The 17,765-nt window shown below is 30.1% G+C and overlaps 1 protein-coding gene across 1 annotated transcript in view; it reads right to left on the bottom strand.

Annotated features, from left to right (window-relative positions):
• LOC111627799 (methylcrotonoyl-CoA carboxylase subunit alpha, mitochondrial-like) overlaps positions 1 to 17,765 on the bottom strand; it is a 30,224-nt gene that overhangs the window by 12,285 nt on the left and 174 nt on the right. Inside the window, exons 2-7 of the mRNA XM_023371444.1 lie at positions 17,687 to 17,724; positions 13,648 to 13,784; positions 13,355 to 13,572; positions 9,019 to 9,166; positions 6,205 to 6,326; positions 2,431 to 2,542 (exon numbers count right to left, since the gene is read on the bottom strand). Coding sequence (XP_023227212.1) covers positions 2,431 to 2,542; positions 6,205 to 6,326; positions 9,019 to 9,166; positions 13,355 to 13,572; positions 13,648 to 13,784; positions 17,687 to 17,724 — 775 coding nt within the window. The remainder of the gene's footprint in view (positions 1 to 2,430; positions 2,543 to 6,204; positions 6,327 to 9,018; positions 9,167 to 13,354; positions 13,573 to 13,647; positions 13,785 to 17,686; positions 17,725 to 17,765) is intronic.

The following is a 17,765-nucleotide window of genomic DNA, read 5'->3' on the forward strand; positions in this document are numbered from 1 at the left end:
TGATCAATTAGTCTGGCTCATTCAAAAAAAATAGTGTACTTATTTAGAGTGAGGATAATAAAGGAATGAATCAAAAATATTCAAATTCAATTGGGTCAAAATAATTTAACTATTAAACACAAATACTACAAAGAAAACTATCGATACACATATGATACGATAAATTGTTGCATTTTGTATTTAAAATAAATGAATTATAACAAAATACAAAAATATTTTAAAAAATTATTAAATATAAAATAAATTTGCTTTCATTTAAATAAAAAAAAAAAACTAAATTAAATTTAAAATGCTGGAGTCTGAGTCGACACATTTTTCCTGACTCCGACTCCTCTGGCCAGAAATTCCCCTCTACTCTGACTCCACAGCCCTGCTTATTTCAAAACCCTCATCAAACATCTAATTATTAATGATAGGAAACTGTCAAGTTAAATAAATTATGAGGTAAGAAGTGTCACAACACCTCGGTGACATCTAAGAACTTGAATTTGTTGCCTTATATGGAAAGGAGAGTCAGGACATACCGGCTGGACCAGGACATGGCTTGAACTTAGAACACACAACAATGTGAGTCACTGGGACAAGAGTTGCACCCTTCGGAGGATAAAAGAGGCTCAAACTCGAGCCTCGAGCAGACACTCTACTCAAAGCCATAGACGACGACCTGTCCGCCATAATCCAATGCTATCTCCATGGAAGTCTCCCTATCAATATGCTGCAATGGAAGTAGAAGACATCATCACTTCCACTCAGAGGTATTATGTTAGAATGTTTGTAAACTCTCTCTCTCTCAGTTTTTTAGCATTTAAAGAGAATTAGTATGTAGTTGATAATTTAGTCCGTAAACATAGTATCAGACGTTATGTTGCGTTTATCGGTCTGTAATCTTGTATGTTTTAAATTAGTTCATTAAATTGTTATTTTTGTTGTTTAATCTGCTCTTGTGTGGACTTATTAGATGCCAACACCCTATCAACGGACGTATCACCCCTCTGTCATTTGGGTCAACCATCCAGTGACAAAGTGAGCTGCCGTTGCCGATTCAAGGGGGTTTAAACGGGTATCCACCTACACCCCCGGCTTCTCACACTAATATTATATGAATTCTATTGAGAATCTGGTTTCCAAAGAATATTAGGACTGTTAATGGAATGCTATTATATGTGCTTGAATATTTAATAAGAAGAATTACCCTTGATATGTTTACAATATATTTAAATATAAATTTCTTAACAGGAAATAAACAAAAACATGCACATTGAATGTGAAGTAGGATGGCATCAAGCAGAAAAAGTCTGTATTGGACAGAATGAGCTGAAGATGTTACAGATGCAGTAGATTTTGTGATATATGCCAAATTGTAATGTCGGTAATTGAAAAAGAGAATGTGTGTGTGTGTAATTTGATACACTCCACCATAAACTTACTGCACCTGTAACATTACCCTCCAGTCTGCCAGTCTGTAGTATGTGACTTGTGACCACTGCCAAGTGATTGCAAGCAAATAACTTCCCAAGACAACTGACTCTCTGAAATTTTCAGTCATCTTTCTTTGGAAAATCAGCAAGATTTGTTTGCTTTATGCAATTAATGTTCACACAAAGATGAATACATAGCTAAAAAAATTGAAAAAGGTGTGTGGTGAATCTGTAATTATAATCGAAAAGCCTACGAGAATCATAGTTATTTATTGCAAATTAACTGATAATACAGATCAGAAGCTAATATTGAATACATAGCTTTGTGTTTACAAAGCTAATTTTTAAATTTATTTGTAATTTTGGTTTATTGTTAATATTTGAAGTGAATTATCATTATTTCTTAATTCCTGAATAACAAAAACAAAAGTTTTAAGAAAATTTGAATTTGTGAATATGTTGAAAACTCAAGTAAAATACATTTATTATTTAAAACGATTATGCTGGTTATACTCTAATATAAGTGAATCAACAAGCCAACGATTGAATTTGCTGCCTCGTTCATCATTACAAATGTGATAATATTATCAAATATTTGTGTAAAATATCACAAATTTGTCATGGAATAAATTAATAAATTTTTAAATTGTTTTTTAATCTCATTCTTTAATTTCTTTGAATTAAAATGATAGAAATTATGGAATCTCACATTGGAAGCAATTCAGTAAATAAAAAACATCCCACATCCTATAAAATTAGTTAAGTGGAAAACACTAAACCTGCAACATAGTTACTAAAACTATAACTGAAAATTTTTTTGGCAATCAGTTGTCACAGGAGGTCAGTAACTAGCAGTCAGTAATCAGTTGTCCTGATTCAGTCTGTGCTATCATTCTATCTCAGATTCAATCTTCACTCCTTTTTTCATCTGATGTGTAATTAATACAAAAGGAATTAAAAAAAAATAATTATTGTTATCTTAATTTTAAGAAATAGTGCAAACAAAACATACAGCAGGTGCTTCTTCAATTATTTTTTGATGTCTCCTCTGAACGCTGCAATCTCTTTCGAAAAGGTAAACATAATTTCCATGTTGATCTCCAAAAATCTGAACTTCAACATGTCTTAAAAAAAAATATATTTTACCTTAAAGATTACAATAATATTGTATATTTATTATATTTGACAAAAGACTTGTAATTATAATTTATTTTGTGATATCACTTATATATTAAAATATTAAGATGTTTAAATTATTATATTATATAAAACTTAACAAGACATCTACTTATTATTATGAGATTAGAACTTTAGAAAAAATAAATTTATTTAAAATTGCATCGTAGTTTATAGTCAAATTATCTACATCTATGCACATACATCTGGATCAGGGGTCACCAAACTATAGCCTGAGAGGTCGATTCATCCAGCCCACTGCCACACTGTGCCACAAATGAGTTAATATATAATTATTTGTATGGAAATATCATAGATTGTAAATGAACTTACTACGTAGAAAAATTAAATAAATGTAAGTAAAAATGTCAAAAATCGGTCCAATCTGATTTTTGCATTTGACAGTAATATAATTTTTAGGAAAATCAGTGAAATGAAAAATTTGGCGACTTTTTGCGACTTTGGATATCAGAGCATTTTTTGTGTAAGAACCTGTAATGAAGTTTCTAAGAAAAGCGATTACAAGCTTACTGCAGCAATTGTGTTTGTGTATTGGTAAATAAATAACGAGGTTGCAGCCAAAGTTTTCAACACAAAAATGTGATCATTGGATGTTCAAGCACTGCCTTCCTGTAAGCCTAGAAGTTTGACAATGTCATTTGGAACGTTGAGCATGATTCCACTGATGTTCCAAATACCATTGTCAAACTTCTAGGTTTACAGGAAGGTGGTGCTGAATGTCCAACATTCATGTTTTCGCATTGAAAACTTTGGCCACAACTTTGCTAATATGTTTGTTTTCTTTATTTTTTGCATATTCAGTATACAATATTGAACAAAATGGTTATGCAGCCTGCACTCATCATTCTTTTAGTTATGTGGCCTGCTGTGAAAAAAGTTTGGTGATCCCTGATCTAGGTGACTAAAACAACAAACTACATCTGTGGCATTAATAAAAAAAATATACCGTGTTTCCCCGAAAATAAGACAGTGTCTTATATTAATTTTTGCTCTAAAAAATGCACTAGGTCTTATTTTCAGGGGGATGTCTTATATTTCCATGAAGACGAATTCACATTTATTGTTGAACAATACGCTAAACAGGTTCGAGAGAACACCTTGCGACACATTCAACTTAACCTTTTTATAGTGTCCACATCGAGCTCGATGACCAATTAGTGCTTACTGAACCGTAGCACTATGCAAATGTGATGTGGCGTGATTCCCAGCCGACCAATTAGCGATCACCAGCGATAACATTATGCAAATCTGTGATTCCCAAGCCATAGTCTTATGCAAATCATGCCGTGTGGCGTAATTGTCTGCTGACCAATCAGTGGCTGTACTTTCAACCATCTGTCGATGACCGTTACGACTAAAAAAAAACTTCGCTAGGTCTTACTTTCAGGGGGAGGTCTTATATTTCGCAATTCAGCAAAATCTGTGCTAGGTCTTATTTTCTGCGGATGTCTTATTTTCGGGGAAACACGGTATATATATAAAAAAGAAAAAACTAAATAGTGTGTTGGATGTGTTTGTAGGATATTTAATGCCTCCAATGGTCCATTTTATGCCATAAATTGGTCCATTTAATGCCTCCAATAAACAAGCATTGCTTCTGAATCTGTTAGAAATTTTTTATTATTTCATTCCCATTAAATTAAGTTTCACTTGCATTAAATAATTTTAAAATTTAAATTTGTTTTAAATTCTACCAAATCCTAGAATATTTGCATTTAATTCCATATCAAGGCCAAACAATTGCTGGATTAGATTGGGCTCTATTAATGCTACTATTAGTAATTAAATGCTAAGTAATTTTGCCTAGAGGTAGGCATTTGGTGCTATCTCTTATTAATATTTATTAGTTAATTCAGAAGGTTCTGGAAGAAAAGAATCAGTCTAGAGTGGGACTCAAACCTACAACTCCTGCTCATAATATGATTGTGTTTCCAGCTATACTATCTGGACTTCTGTCCGATCTTCTCTTTCAGAATTATTAATTTATATATAACTAAATTACTCATTCTAAATTAATTAATAAATATTAATTTAATTATAATTATTAAATTTAATAAGAAGTAGAAACTAATGCCTATCTCTAGACCAAATTACTTAGCATTTACTTATTAATAGTAGCAATAATACAACCCAATCTAATTCAGCAATCGTTTGGTTTTATTATAACTATTGAGTGTATAATTGTTTATGTTTATATCATCTTTTGCCTACTGGCAGTAAATTTGTTTATTGAAAGGGCTTGCTTTTTGTCCTCACATTTTGTTTTTATTCATTCAAGTATTACAGTAAATCCCATGGTAAAAATTTTCTCTGTTGCATGTGGCCGCCATGTTGAATTTTTTTCAATGTTAAGCCTAATGAAAAATTAAAAAAAATAAAATAAATAAATAAAAAATAATCAAGGCTACTGTATTGTTAAAAATTATTTTTTTATTGTGCACAAACAAAATAAATATATTGAAAATTATAAAAACAAAAAACATTATATTTTGAAAGTTCATTTTAATATAAAAATTATGACGTATAGTGAATTCTAGTATAAAAAATGTTCCGATGCAGAGACGAATATGTTCGGGGTCACCAGGGCAGGTCAATACAAAAATATTCAGGAACAATGCAGGACAAATTAAGGGTTTAACCTTATTTTTTACCCCTTAAAACCTCAGTTTAAGGGGTAAAAAAAAATCCCAACTTGAACAGTTTAATACCCGATTTTCTCAAATTTTTCTGAGACTATAAATTTGTCATTATCAACCTGTTTTTCAAGAATCTGCTTGCACAACAATTACAAAATTTTATAAAGTTTGTGGCACTTTTGAGGGCTTGTCAAGGTGCCTACTCATGTTCCAATAAGAATGCATTAACATACCATATCGGTAAAAGGATGTCGACACAAAGTTGTAACAGATCAGTGCCGTGTTTGACGCATGACCATAATGTTTATCTCAATTGTCTGTATTCACACAAGGAATATAAGAAAAATTGAAGATCACGAAACAACCAAAAAATAGGAGTTTATGAAGAAATAGGTTTGAGTTAATGTGGTTCGGCTGAATGAAGTTTTATTGTACCAAAAAAGTTTTTTTCATTTATTTATTGTACAGGTTGAGTCATAAGTCTCCATACAAATGGTGAAAGTGATGACTAATTTCTTTTTCATTTTCAGGAAGGTGAACCAATTGAAAAGAAATGCCACTAATGAAGGAAAAACAGATTGACATTATTCTGTTGCATCATATGATACCATTTGTACAAATAAAATAAACATTAGTCACTGCTTTCACCATTTGTATGGAGATTTATGACTCACCCTGTAATACAGAAATTAATAGCATCTATTTATCTATTCTAATTCTTGACAAATATCATTCTTATCTTCTTAGTAAAGAACGTCTAGTCAATTAGAAAATATTTATTCTTTGCAAAAATAAGTAATTTGAGTAACAATTGTACAAGAGAAACTATCTCTATACTATCTCTGTATATTTATATTGATATGTACTGTACATATAAGTTGTTGACTCTTCTAAATAGTTTAGGGTGTTATAGGTTAAAAAGACTAGAAACAAATATAGCAAAATAAACATACCTTGGACTTTTAATAAACTTTTCTAACAATACGGCATCATCACCAAAAGATTTCACTGCTTCTCTTTTTGCAGATTCCAGTTGAGAATCAAATTCTTTCATGTCTGTAACTATTCTCATTCCCTAAAATAAGTAACAATATTCATATCATTAAACTACAGAGCTTTATAATTTTGATTAAAAATTAATTTAAAAAAATTCTATCAAGCTAATGTTTTATTAAATAAATTTTTTTGTAGAAAAACCAAATAACTTAAGAAACATATTAAAGGATCACTTTTTTTCATTTTTGGCTCTTTCTATCCTGTGGGCATTACCTAATAGAGTCTGTTTTTTTGTATCTGTGGTGGGTTTGCCTGGGCCTGCAACAAGGGATGGGGTCTGACATATCTGAAACGGACCACCATCCCAAAAAATTCCTGGGGTTTTTTGACTGCCAGAATTCAATCCTGGGTCCCTAGAGTTGTAAGCAATACTTTACCGTCTCGGCCACCCCGCCAACCACTTAATATTTTTAATTTACTTCACAATTAATGAAACAAATTAATTACAAAATGTAACTAATTATTAATTAGAGTTTAAAATATTAAGAATTAATAATAAAATTACTATTTAATTTCTAATATATTTAATTAAAAGAAATGTTAACAGATAAACTATATTATGATATCATTAATTAAAACGACAAACGAAAATTTCCCATTTATTCATCGCAGACTGCATGGCAACAAAATCGTGCAAACTGAGTTAATGCAATTGCATGTAGATATATTTAAAAGAAGGAAAATTAAATAAATAAAATACAGCAAGAATATATTGTAAATTCAGCAATGATGTAATGGAAGTATGTAGAGTATGCATATGATGACCTTTTGTCAATGCAGGACAGGAATAATTTTGTAAAACTAATGAGACATTTTAGTAACTTGATTTGTATTTTAACTATTTTAACTGTCTTAGGTAAATGTCGTAATAGAAAACATAAGTAAAGTCAGTATATTTAATATTTTATAGAACACAAAATGCCTGAAATGCACATTTCTATATGAAAGAGTATCTCTTTATATTCAACAAAGTGAACAAGATTTTTTTAATCTTTTAAAAGAAACTGTTTAAGTAGCATTTAAGTAAAACTGATGCCAATATTTTGGTTTGACTTATAAAAAAAACATTTCTAATTTACTTATTAATTAAACAATGACATAATGATCAATTAGAAATATAAAAATCAAAATTACTTATTTTTGACATCATCACAATGTTGAGCTGCAATTTTTAATCATATTTTAATTTAAATAAAAATTTTGAATTGAAATCACATAACTTCCAGTCTAAACTGGGAGTTTGCACATTATTAATTGGAGCTTCTGGCCTCTAAGCTTTCCATATCTGGTCTCAATTTTCACCTAACTCCATTCTTGAAATTAAAAAAGGGCAATAGACAGTGACAATAGTGAGAAATGTACAGGTCTGCAATTTGAAAATTGCAGCCAAAAAATGAAATATGTTTAAGAAATATTTAAAATTTGCTATTGCATATTTTCATAAACAAATCTTTTATTTTTTTCCATTTATATATTTTATATTAGTAATAGTAATATTATTTTTCTCAATCCTAGCTAAAGATCAGTCTCAAGCCAACTGACTGTATGGATCTACATTCTGGGATGTTCTTTGCTACAATTATAACTTTTGTGGAAAGGAAATTTTAATTTGAAAGAGGAAATTGCCATCCTACTTTTTAAAAACTACCAATTTTAGAGTTAATAATATTGTGCGCAGCATAAACTTTTTTGCTGTTTAGCATTTGCTTAACTGCTATTGTTTTTCAGTAGTCCCAAATCAGGCTCTTATTTGCTAACATTAAGTTGCATACCAAATTTATATTTTTTCAAATTTCTTCTGAAAATATTTATATATATTCTCTCATACATTCAAAATTTATACATTTATTTTTGAGAATATATCTAAGAAGGCCTAATTCAGGGAATCAACCAACATTTTAGAAGAAACACTTTTGTTCAAGCATAATCAGCTTTCATTTATGTTCAAAAAAAGAAAAACATCTGTTACAACTACATCAGATTGAACTAGCATGAAAAAATTCATTGGTTCTCTAAATTAAGCATTTTTGGATTTATTCTTAATATTGTGGTGCCAGGATTACCCAGGATTATTAATTTATTTTTGTTAAAATTTATATGCAAGTACAACACTGAATTTCTGGTAACTGATGGTTCAGTGCATCCTTTAATCCAGAAAAAATTATGAGAGAGAACTTAAAATTCCTAACTAGACTAGTTTATTGAATGACCACATATAGTATTGTGAGTAGAGACACTTATTTACATTATTTACATAGCATGCATTATTTATACTGCAATTTTGTGATATTCTTAGTTTACTTTTCTTAAATATGACCTTAACTATAGCTTTTAGGAGAGATAAGAGTGTCAGTAATGGTGTAAAACATAAACACTAGTCCATATGAATCCGAGATAAAGATGTTGAAAAAATGGACCGTGGTGTTTCGGCGCATAAGCTATGTGATATCTACGGTATTGGTTCATCAACTGTATATGATATAAAGTCTGTACAATTATCTGTATTTCATTTGTTTATGTTTCTGGCAGTCTGTGATATACTTTAGACATGACAGGTGTATAATTAGTGGGTTAGAGGTATGTTGATAAATTATTCTGACAAGGATTTGAAACTAAGGGTGATGGAATTCAGTGGTATACCTGTATTATAACTTATGAGTGAGTGTCATTCAAGATTCAACTTATTATTATATATTATGAAATATTATAACCTTGCCTCCTCCACCTCTAATAGCTTTAATCATGATGGGAAATCCAATTTTATTCGCTTCTTCCTTTAATCTTTCGTTGGACTGATCTTCACCGTGATAACCTTTAATTACAGGAACACCTGCGTCGATCATGATATTTTTTGATTTGCTAAAATTAAAAGTATTTAATTACTATCTTAACATTTTCAATTTCAAATTTGTAAATTCAAATTATAAAAATTATAACTGGATCAATTAAAACCTAAATTACTGTAATACTAAAATACTAATACTAAAATTTAAACCACCATTGAATCTAAGATGCACCTTAATTTCGACATGCTCAAACAACCCAAGACAAATTTATGTTGCTAGAAACTGTATTTATTGCACAATAAAGTAAGTTATATATCACTGCCTTCCTCAGTATCAGAGTCTGAAACCTCTCTGTTTTCCATGTTAGGCTCTTTCGAATCAACACAGGATTCGGTGCCACATCTTCGACACATTTAAAGCATTGGATATGCAGCATTTCTTGAAAGAGTGCTGCACAACTTCTACTGGGATTTTCATCTAAGTACTTAAAATACTGATGTAAGTACTTGATGACCTCTAGTGAGAGAAAAAAAAATGCACATCATTAGAGGTCACTAATTACGATGTATTACATTAAATCTAAGATGCCATCAAATCTAAGACATACCCTATTTTTGGAGATACTATAACCTGAAAAAAGTGCATCATATATTTGAATAAATGTAATATATATTTAATAATTGAATGTAAATAATACTTAATACATATATAATTTTGGCAAAACAATATTTCTTTGCACTTCTGTAATAAAATTTGATAAGGAGACTTACGAGTTTTATTCATACTAATTTGTTATTTATTGACTAGTATTTAATTGAGCACATCTACAAAAAAACTATCATCATTTTCAACAGTTTAAAAATATCACTTATGGCAGCTGCTATTTTGTTGTGAATGTGTCTCTTTAATCCGATCAATTCAGTTCGGTAGACTATCATATACAGCTTTCAGGTTAGGTACTTCTTTTATTGGTTTGTCAAATGCATTTCGACTTATTTGTATTTTAAGTCCCTCTTCAGTTCAAATCTACAAATTATTTAAATTTTATATACAATTACTTAAAAACAAAAAGGTTATATACAATTAGTGAGATGACAAATTCTTCGCGTGTAGATTATATTTACTGACATAAAACTATTAAAAAATTGTTACACTTATACGTTACCTAAGGTTCTGTTTTTTAAAAACCTCCGGTGTATAACTGGTAACGTTGGAAAGAGTTTAAAAATACAGCCATTTAAAAACACTTCAAATACATTTTCACATTAATACGTTGATCCTAATATATCAATATATTTATAATTATTACTTTATAACATTATACATTTTTAACATCAAAAAATAACATGATACTCACTTTTAACAATTGTTCATAAAAACTTTTATAATTACAACCTTTAAAAAATGTGTATGTTCTACAATAAAATGTTGCAGCAATAATGAACGTTTTACAGGTTAATAACATGTGGTGTATTACCATTAACACATTCTCGAGAGAATACATCCACACTTTTACAATATATTTCACGTATTATTTTATGTCACAAGGCATTACAAACAAATTTATCTATTAGCGCCCTCTATTATATTATACCACATTTGATCTATTTGCATACCATTTGAAATGTTTATTAAATCATCTTTACATTTTATAATCTCTATATGTTCTTTAAATTTACGTTTATACATATCTTTTTCTAAGTGAATTATTTTTATGTTATTTCTATCTATTTTACATTTACTATTTTTTATATGGTCGAACCACGGAGAATTATTATGTTTTAGTCTAATTGCTGCTTCATGTTCTTTAATTCTTAATTCTAAAGTTCTACTTGTTTCACCTATATAATTTTTCGGTTTTTGACAANAGCTTGTGACGATACATAAACCCACTTTAATAGTTTTATTCACTTGGCCATAGGTGAGTACTGTACATTTAAAAGATCTTTATTCATACCAATCGATTAGTGGGTTCTGCCATCCCACAGTGGGAGCGGTCGAGTGATGGGGATGGAACTGGACATATTCAGGACGACTCCTTAGGAATTTTTCATGAGCAAGATAGTCTGCCCATAAGGAATTGCTTGCTCGGATTCGATCTAGGATCCCAGAGCGGTAGGATAACGTCTCAACCATCTCGGCTATCATGTCGATTCACAATGGGCATGGATAATCACATTTTCCCACCTGCCCCGTCCCAACGACCCAATCGGATCCAACTTATCAATTGTTTTATTTTGAGAAAGGTTTTTCGATCAGGACAGGCCCTGCCATAGGGCGAATGGAGCAGCCGCTCCTGGAGCTAAGTCCTAGGAGGCGCCTCAGTGGTAAAAAAAATTAAAGGGTATAAATTAAGGGCAACCAAGGGGGGCGCCATAATAGGATATCGCTCCATCCTAAAACTTGCCTCGAGCCGGCACTATTTTCGATATCCCCTCCTCCACACACGAGAGTGATATGTCCTTGAAAAAACAAAGAAATTTGCTTTTAAAAAATGGTTATATATATATAACATGGTAAAGTTTTCATTTTATTATTTTTCAAAATAATATTTTCAAAAATGTATTTATTATTTTATTCATTCTTTAATTTTTAAATACAATATCTTGTAGAGACTCACTAATTGTATATAACCTTTTTGTTTTTAAGTAATTGTATATAAAATTTAAATAATTTGTAGATTTGAACTGAAGAGGGACTTAAAATACAAATAAGTCGAAATGCATTTGACAAACCAATAAAAGAAGTACCTAACCTGAAAGCTGTATATGATAGTCTACCGAACTGAATTGATCGGATTAAAGAGACACATTCACAAGTTTAAAAATATTTATAGTCAGAAGACAAACATGAATTTTCAAGTCTTTGCCCGAGACCAAACAACAATTGACTCAGTAGAAAAATTGTGGCTCACCCATACTGAAGAGGGACTTAAAATACAAATAAGTCCGAAATGCATTTGACAAACCAATAAAAGAAGTACCTAACCTGAAAGCTGTATATGATAGTCTACTAAACTGAATTGATCGGATTAAAGAGACACATTCACAAGTTTAAAAATATTTATAGTCAGAAGACAAACATGAATTTTCAAGTCTTTGTAATTCCTGCGCTGCGAGAAGAATGAATTGTGAAGGCAAAATTTGCATTTATTTTCTAATTATGAATACTGTTAAATGCATTTACATTTTAGATATTAATGTCAGACAAAATACCATAATTATTCTCAATTTTTTCAATAGGCTCTAAAAAAAGATCTAAGTTTTTAATTTCACACACTTTCCTTGCAAATTTACATGTTTACTGCAAACAGATTACTATTTTTAATATTTTAATTAGAAATAAAATAATATTCATTAACTGTTCATTTGATATTTGGAGTAATTATCAAGTTGACTGTATTTGTTAAAATAAACCATGCACACTGATTCTTTGTCACAATAAATAAAGTGCACAATTATTCAAGTAAATACAGTATTTATATTCACAAAGAGACCCAAAAGATAAAAAAACACCAAACAACATAGCTTTTCTGTTTAATTTGGTTTTTAATCTCAACTTCAAAAATTTATTAGTAAATGAATTGCCGTTTTCTGAAAATTTTATTGTTTTAATACAGTGTAACAATGTAAAGTTTAATAGCAGTTTCTTCAGCAATTTTTAATGATTAATTCGTTTACATAGAAAGTGTTGTTAAATGTATGCTCCTTTTTATTTACTGGTAAACTTTTTGCATTTTTATCATGACATGAATTACTATGTTAAAAATTACGAGTACCCAATTTTTAATAAAATTTCTTCACGAGTTTGAAGATAACCTTCGACTACAAGATAGCCGTTGAACGTCAAAGACCACATAAACTAAGTAGTTTGCATTGAGTACGCTTCACCTTCAATAAAACATTGTTTTGTTTCTCTTAAAACAAGCAAATATATCATTTAAAGTTATTTATATCTAATAGCTATTTATTATCATTGGGTTTGCACATATTTATAATGTTAAATTTAACAATCTTACTTTCAGCTTTCTTGTTGTTAAGATTGAATTGCTCCCTACAGTTCATTTCAATTGTGAATACCCCACAACTATAAGCAGCTGTTGCTCCATAAACAAATTCTAATTGCAATTTAACCTTCACACCTTTCAAACTGTCTTTAAAATACAGATAACCCGCATGTACTAAGTACAAAAATACAGTAATTAAAAAATTTATTTGTCTTTAAGTTTTATTTTAAAAATTATTTCATTAAGACTATTTACCTTTTAATCCCCATATCACGAATGGCCGAAGGTGGAGGCCCAATAAAAATTATTCCGGAACGTTTACACAATTCTGCAAATTCGGCATTTTCCGACAAAAATCCATAACCAGGATGGATCGCCTGAGCATTCGATCCTTTGGCAATGGATAATATCTTTTCTTTGTTTAAGTAACTTGAGTGAGAAGGTGCAGGACCAATGAGATAGGCTTCGTCCGCCTGACAATTACAAATGACACATTTGCATAAAAATTATCATTCGATATTTATATTTTCTTGTATTGTAAAGCTCACCATTGTCATATGCATAGAATTATTGTCTGCATCGCTATAAACTGCAACCGTTTGTATTCCGAGTTTTCTGGTGGTCCTCATTACTCTGCATGCAATCTCTCCTCGATTGGCTATTAAAATTTTATTAATCGGTTCTCCTATAACATAAAATTAAAATTAGTAACTGTTGTAATAAAAAATTTATATTTATAACACTTTATAAAGAAATCAATTAAAAAAATCAGCATTCTTGATTGTGAATCTAAATTGCTGGATTACCAGACTACATTTATGCTAATATTTATTAATAAATTTAAGGAATTTTTCATTTTTTGACTCTCTGCCCCGTGAGTATTAAGTTTATCATGCCTCATCATGAGGCATGATAAACTTAATACTCACGGGGCAGAAAGAGTAAAAAAATGGGTCTGGCTGAACTCATGCCTCATGATGAGACATGAGTTCAGCCAGACCGATAATGAAGGTAACCAGGTGTGAGGGACATGGCCCAACATATTGGAGACAGATCACCCCCAAAAAAGAGGTGATCTTTCCCCAATATGTTCCTGAGGCTTTTCAAGATTTCCCAGAGTGATAGGTCAATGTCTCCACTGCCTTAGCCATATGGCCATTAAAGAAATTTAGCCTATAGATAGAAAGTTATGCCACTATCTTACATTAACACAAAATAGTATCCCAATAATACAGCAAAACTTTGATTTACAATATACTAATCTAGGCCTTGGTCACTGTTTATATGTGAAGGTTTCTCACTTAATGAGAACAGTAGGCATGCTAAAGAGACTAAATAGTATGTAAAAAAAATTCTTTAAGGCCCCACAAACATACTGTTTTTTATACTTAAAGTGGTCACTAGTGCAGTAAACCAGTTCCTAAATTATTTGAATTCCACCATCACACAAGTCCAGACGACTGAGACGGTTAAGATGTCAGTCTTCCACACTAGAAAACCCAGAATCGAAACTGGAAAGTCAAAAAACTAAAGGAATTTTTCAAGGCCAATCTATTCTGGATATGTCAGGCTTTGCTCATCACATCATTCATTACTGGCCTGGGCAAACTCACAATAGGAATGATTAAAAGTGCCCACAGGGTGAAAAAATGTTAAAGAAAATTAAATGTTTTAATAAAATTTATAAACAAAATTAAAATTAACGCAAAAGAGCTATGAAAATATAAATGAATCTTTATCTTAACTTTTATAAAATCATAACATTAAAGATAAGATTTTACTAAGATAAGAATTAATTTATATTTTGTCAAACAAATTCAGAAGGATTCTAAAACAAAAATTCTAATTTCTGTTAATTATGTTTGTTCTTTTTTTTTTTTTAAAGTTTCAGTATCTATCACAAAGTTTGACCTTTTTTACCTTTGAATAAAAATTATCAAAGATATAATAATTATAATAAAAAATATTATTTTTGATAATCTTTATTTACAATTATTCATTTTTTAAATGATATCTCAAGTTTATCTCAGAATTTTAACACCGGAGTCAACAGATTTATACGACATTCATAAATAAACACTATTTTAAAATATTTATAAATTCATCATAGACTTTAAAAAATGTTTTTCAAGAAACATTTTTATGAGAATCCAGTGCCAGAGGGACTTTAATCAATTTACAAATATGTAAGTGGAGAAGAGCCTCGAGGAAAGGTCGACTCTGCTCGTGTTAATTGTGTTTCTATGATCGTGAAGAATGTGTAAAGTCATCAAATTTTTATTTGTACTTAGTGTTCAATTTTTAATATTTTTAAAAATAAGCTGTATTTAAGATAATTTTTTAATTAAAGAGAAAGTAAATTTTTACTGTAATTTTTTTCTTAAAAGATAAATTTTAAGAAAATATTATTGAATATGTTGAGAAATGTATGAGTTATAAAGGATATGCCCTAAGTCTAAATCCATTAGAATTACATTGTTTTTTGGGTAAAGCAAGTAAACAGGAATGAATTTGAGTTTATTTTAATGGCAGAAAGCTGCAATTGGCAAGAAGTTTAACAGGATGCATTGGGACTTTCCATTAATTGCAAACGAGTCTGGATGAAGTGCCAACTACTGTCTCGGTTTACTCTCCCTCTCAACTGCCTGGATGTATACATAATGTTTTTGAATTAGATGCTAAAACTCAAGAATTAGATTAATTCAGGCTAAATTGAACTGAAAATGTAAAGAGAAAAATTGTAATTTTGTTTTGTTAACGAGATACCACATGTATTTAAATAACTCTACAATAACTGTAAAATAACAACATAACATTACCTATTTTAACTTCGTGGTCAAGTGGATCAATCAAAGAGAAAAATTCTTCAAATAATATAATTGTAAAAAAGAATATTATGGTTTAAATTTCTGGCAGTATACAGTGAAACCTGCAAAAGCTGGAACTCGACAGGGCTATTTTGTTATTCCACATCTTGTAAGCTTTCTGCCATCAACAAGACATCAATCAGTCTACTGCTTTTCTATTTCTTTCTATCATCTACATGAATGCTTTGAAAATCATTCTTTATGATTTTACAGGGAGGTGAAAAAATAAGTTTTTTTTACAATTTATATATATCATTTATTAGAGTTGTCTGCATGTAAGTTATTGATAAGATTTTACATATAATATGTGGGCAAAGTTCAAATTTTAATAAAACAATCTATTATGTCAATGGGCCTCAATCAGAACAATCCTTAATGGACCTTATGGTAGAAAACAGAAATATAATGAGATAAACTGTATCTAACCTCCCATTTGGATTTCTAGGATAATTATCACATATTAGGAAATAAAATTTCAATAATAAACAATAATAAACAAACTCACACTTTACACAAAGTATGGGTGTGATTAAATCCAATTACAATGTTTCCAATTTTGTCAATTGTATAAAAACTAAATTCAATTAATTTAATTTTATTTATTGTTTGTATACCTTTCCTTTTTTATGATTTTTTACATTTGCTTGTTCTAATTTGCATCAACTTTTAAGCTTATTTTCAGTTTAATTATATTACCAAACTATGCTTATTTCCTTATTAATTTTATTGTAATTTAAAAATACAAACACACGAGTTTCTTAATTTTGCATCTATACTTCCCTGTATCTGGGTTGCAAAAGACCAATTTCTTTCGTTCTGTCCGCAAGTTTCGAGTTCTGGCTTTCAGAGAACATTTGTTACGTTAACGTTAATTGTTTTACTAAAAAATATTTGAACTTTCCACCTCTGGAAGGTTTTCACCACACTCAAGCTCCAGCTTTTGCAGGTTTTGTCATATAGTCAAGTCATCGTTCAATTTCTACACTCCAAAAGCATTATGATCAATAAGAGTACATTACACAAATTATTACACAAATACTCACAACACGGGTGGATACTTTGGATCTGGACCCACATTATATTTGGTGTCTAATGTTTACGTATACACATATACAATATACTCTGCTTGTGTATGTATCGTGTTGTATCGTGGCAGCTTGGCCAAGGATTTGGCACAAAGCCAAACTACGTAGGTACGCAAAGGACTAAAACCACACAAGTTTAACGAGATCTGAATCATGCTGGGTCGCCAAAATAAAATCTGGCAACGAATCGAACCCCAATTTTGGCATCACACTTTTTGCAACCAACGAACAATTTTGAGCATAAAATTTTTAGTAAAAGTAAAACGACGGGACATCAGATATTATAATAACTAATGTACTTTTGCCTGCTGGTACTTCCTCGTGCATGTTTAATCCAACAGAAGGAAAACCGACTCACAACACGGGTGGATACTTTGGACCCGGACCTACATTATATTCAGTGCCTAATGTTTATGTATACACATATACTCTGCTTGTGTATGTATCGTATTGTATCGTGTGTGTGTATGTGTAACTACCGATTTTTTCACATCGACGATTTTATTCGACAAATTCAAATTACATTTTAAAATTAAAAAAAAAAAAAAAAATTATTTATACAAATAATATGACTCCCTTTAAATACGGTAGAAAAATAAAGAAAATATAAAAAATAACCGAAATTATTTTCTCACCCGATAATTTTCTCTTCCAAATTCTGTACAGAGGACATCTTGAAGGGATAAAATATAAACAAAACGTTAATTTTAACAC

Source organism: Centruroides sculpturatus, unplaced genomic scaffold (assembly GCF_000671375.1).
Source record: "Centruroides sculpturatus isolate CEXI.00-Female unplaced genomic scaffold, Cexi_2.0 scaffold568, whole genome shotgun sequence".
Lineage (NCBI taxonomy): Eukaryota > Metazoa > Arthropoda > Arachnida > Scorpiones > Buthidae > Centruroides > Centruroides sculpturatus.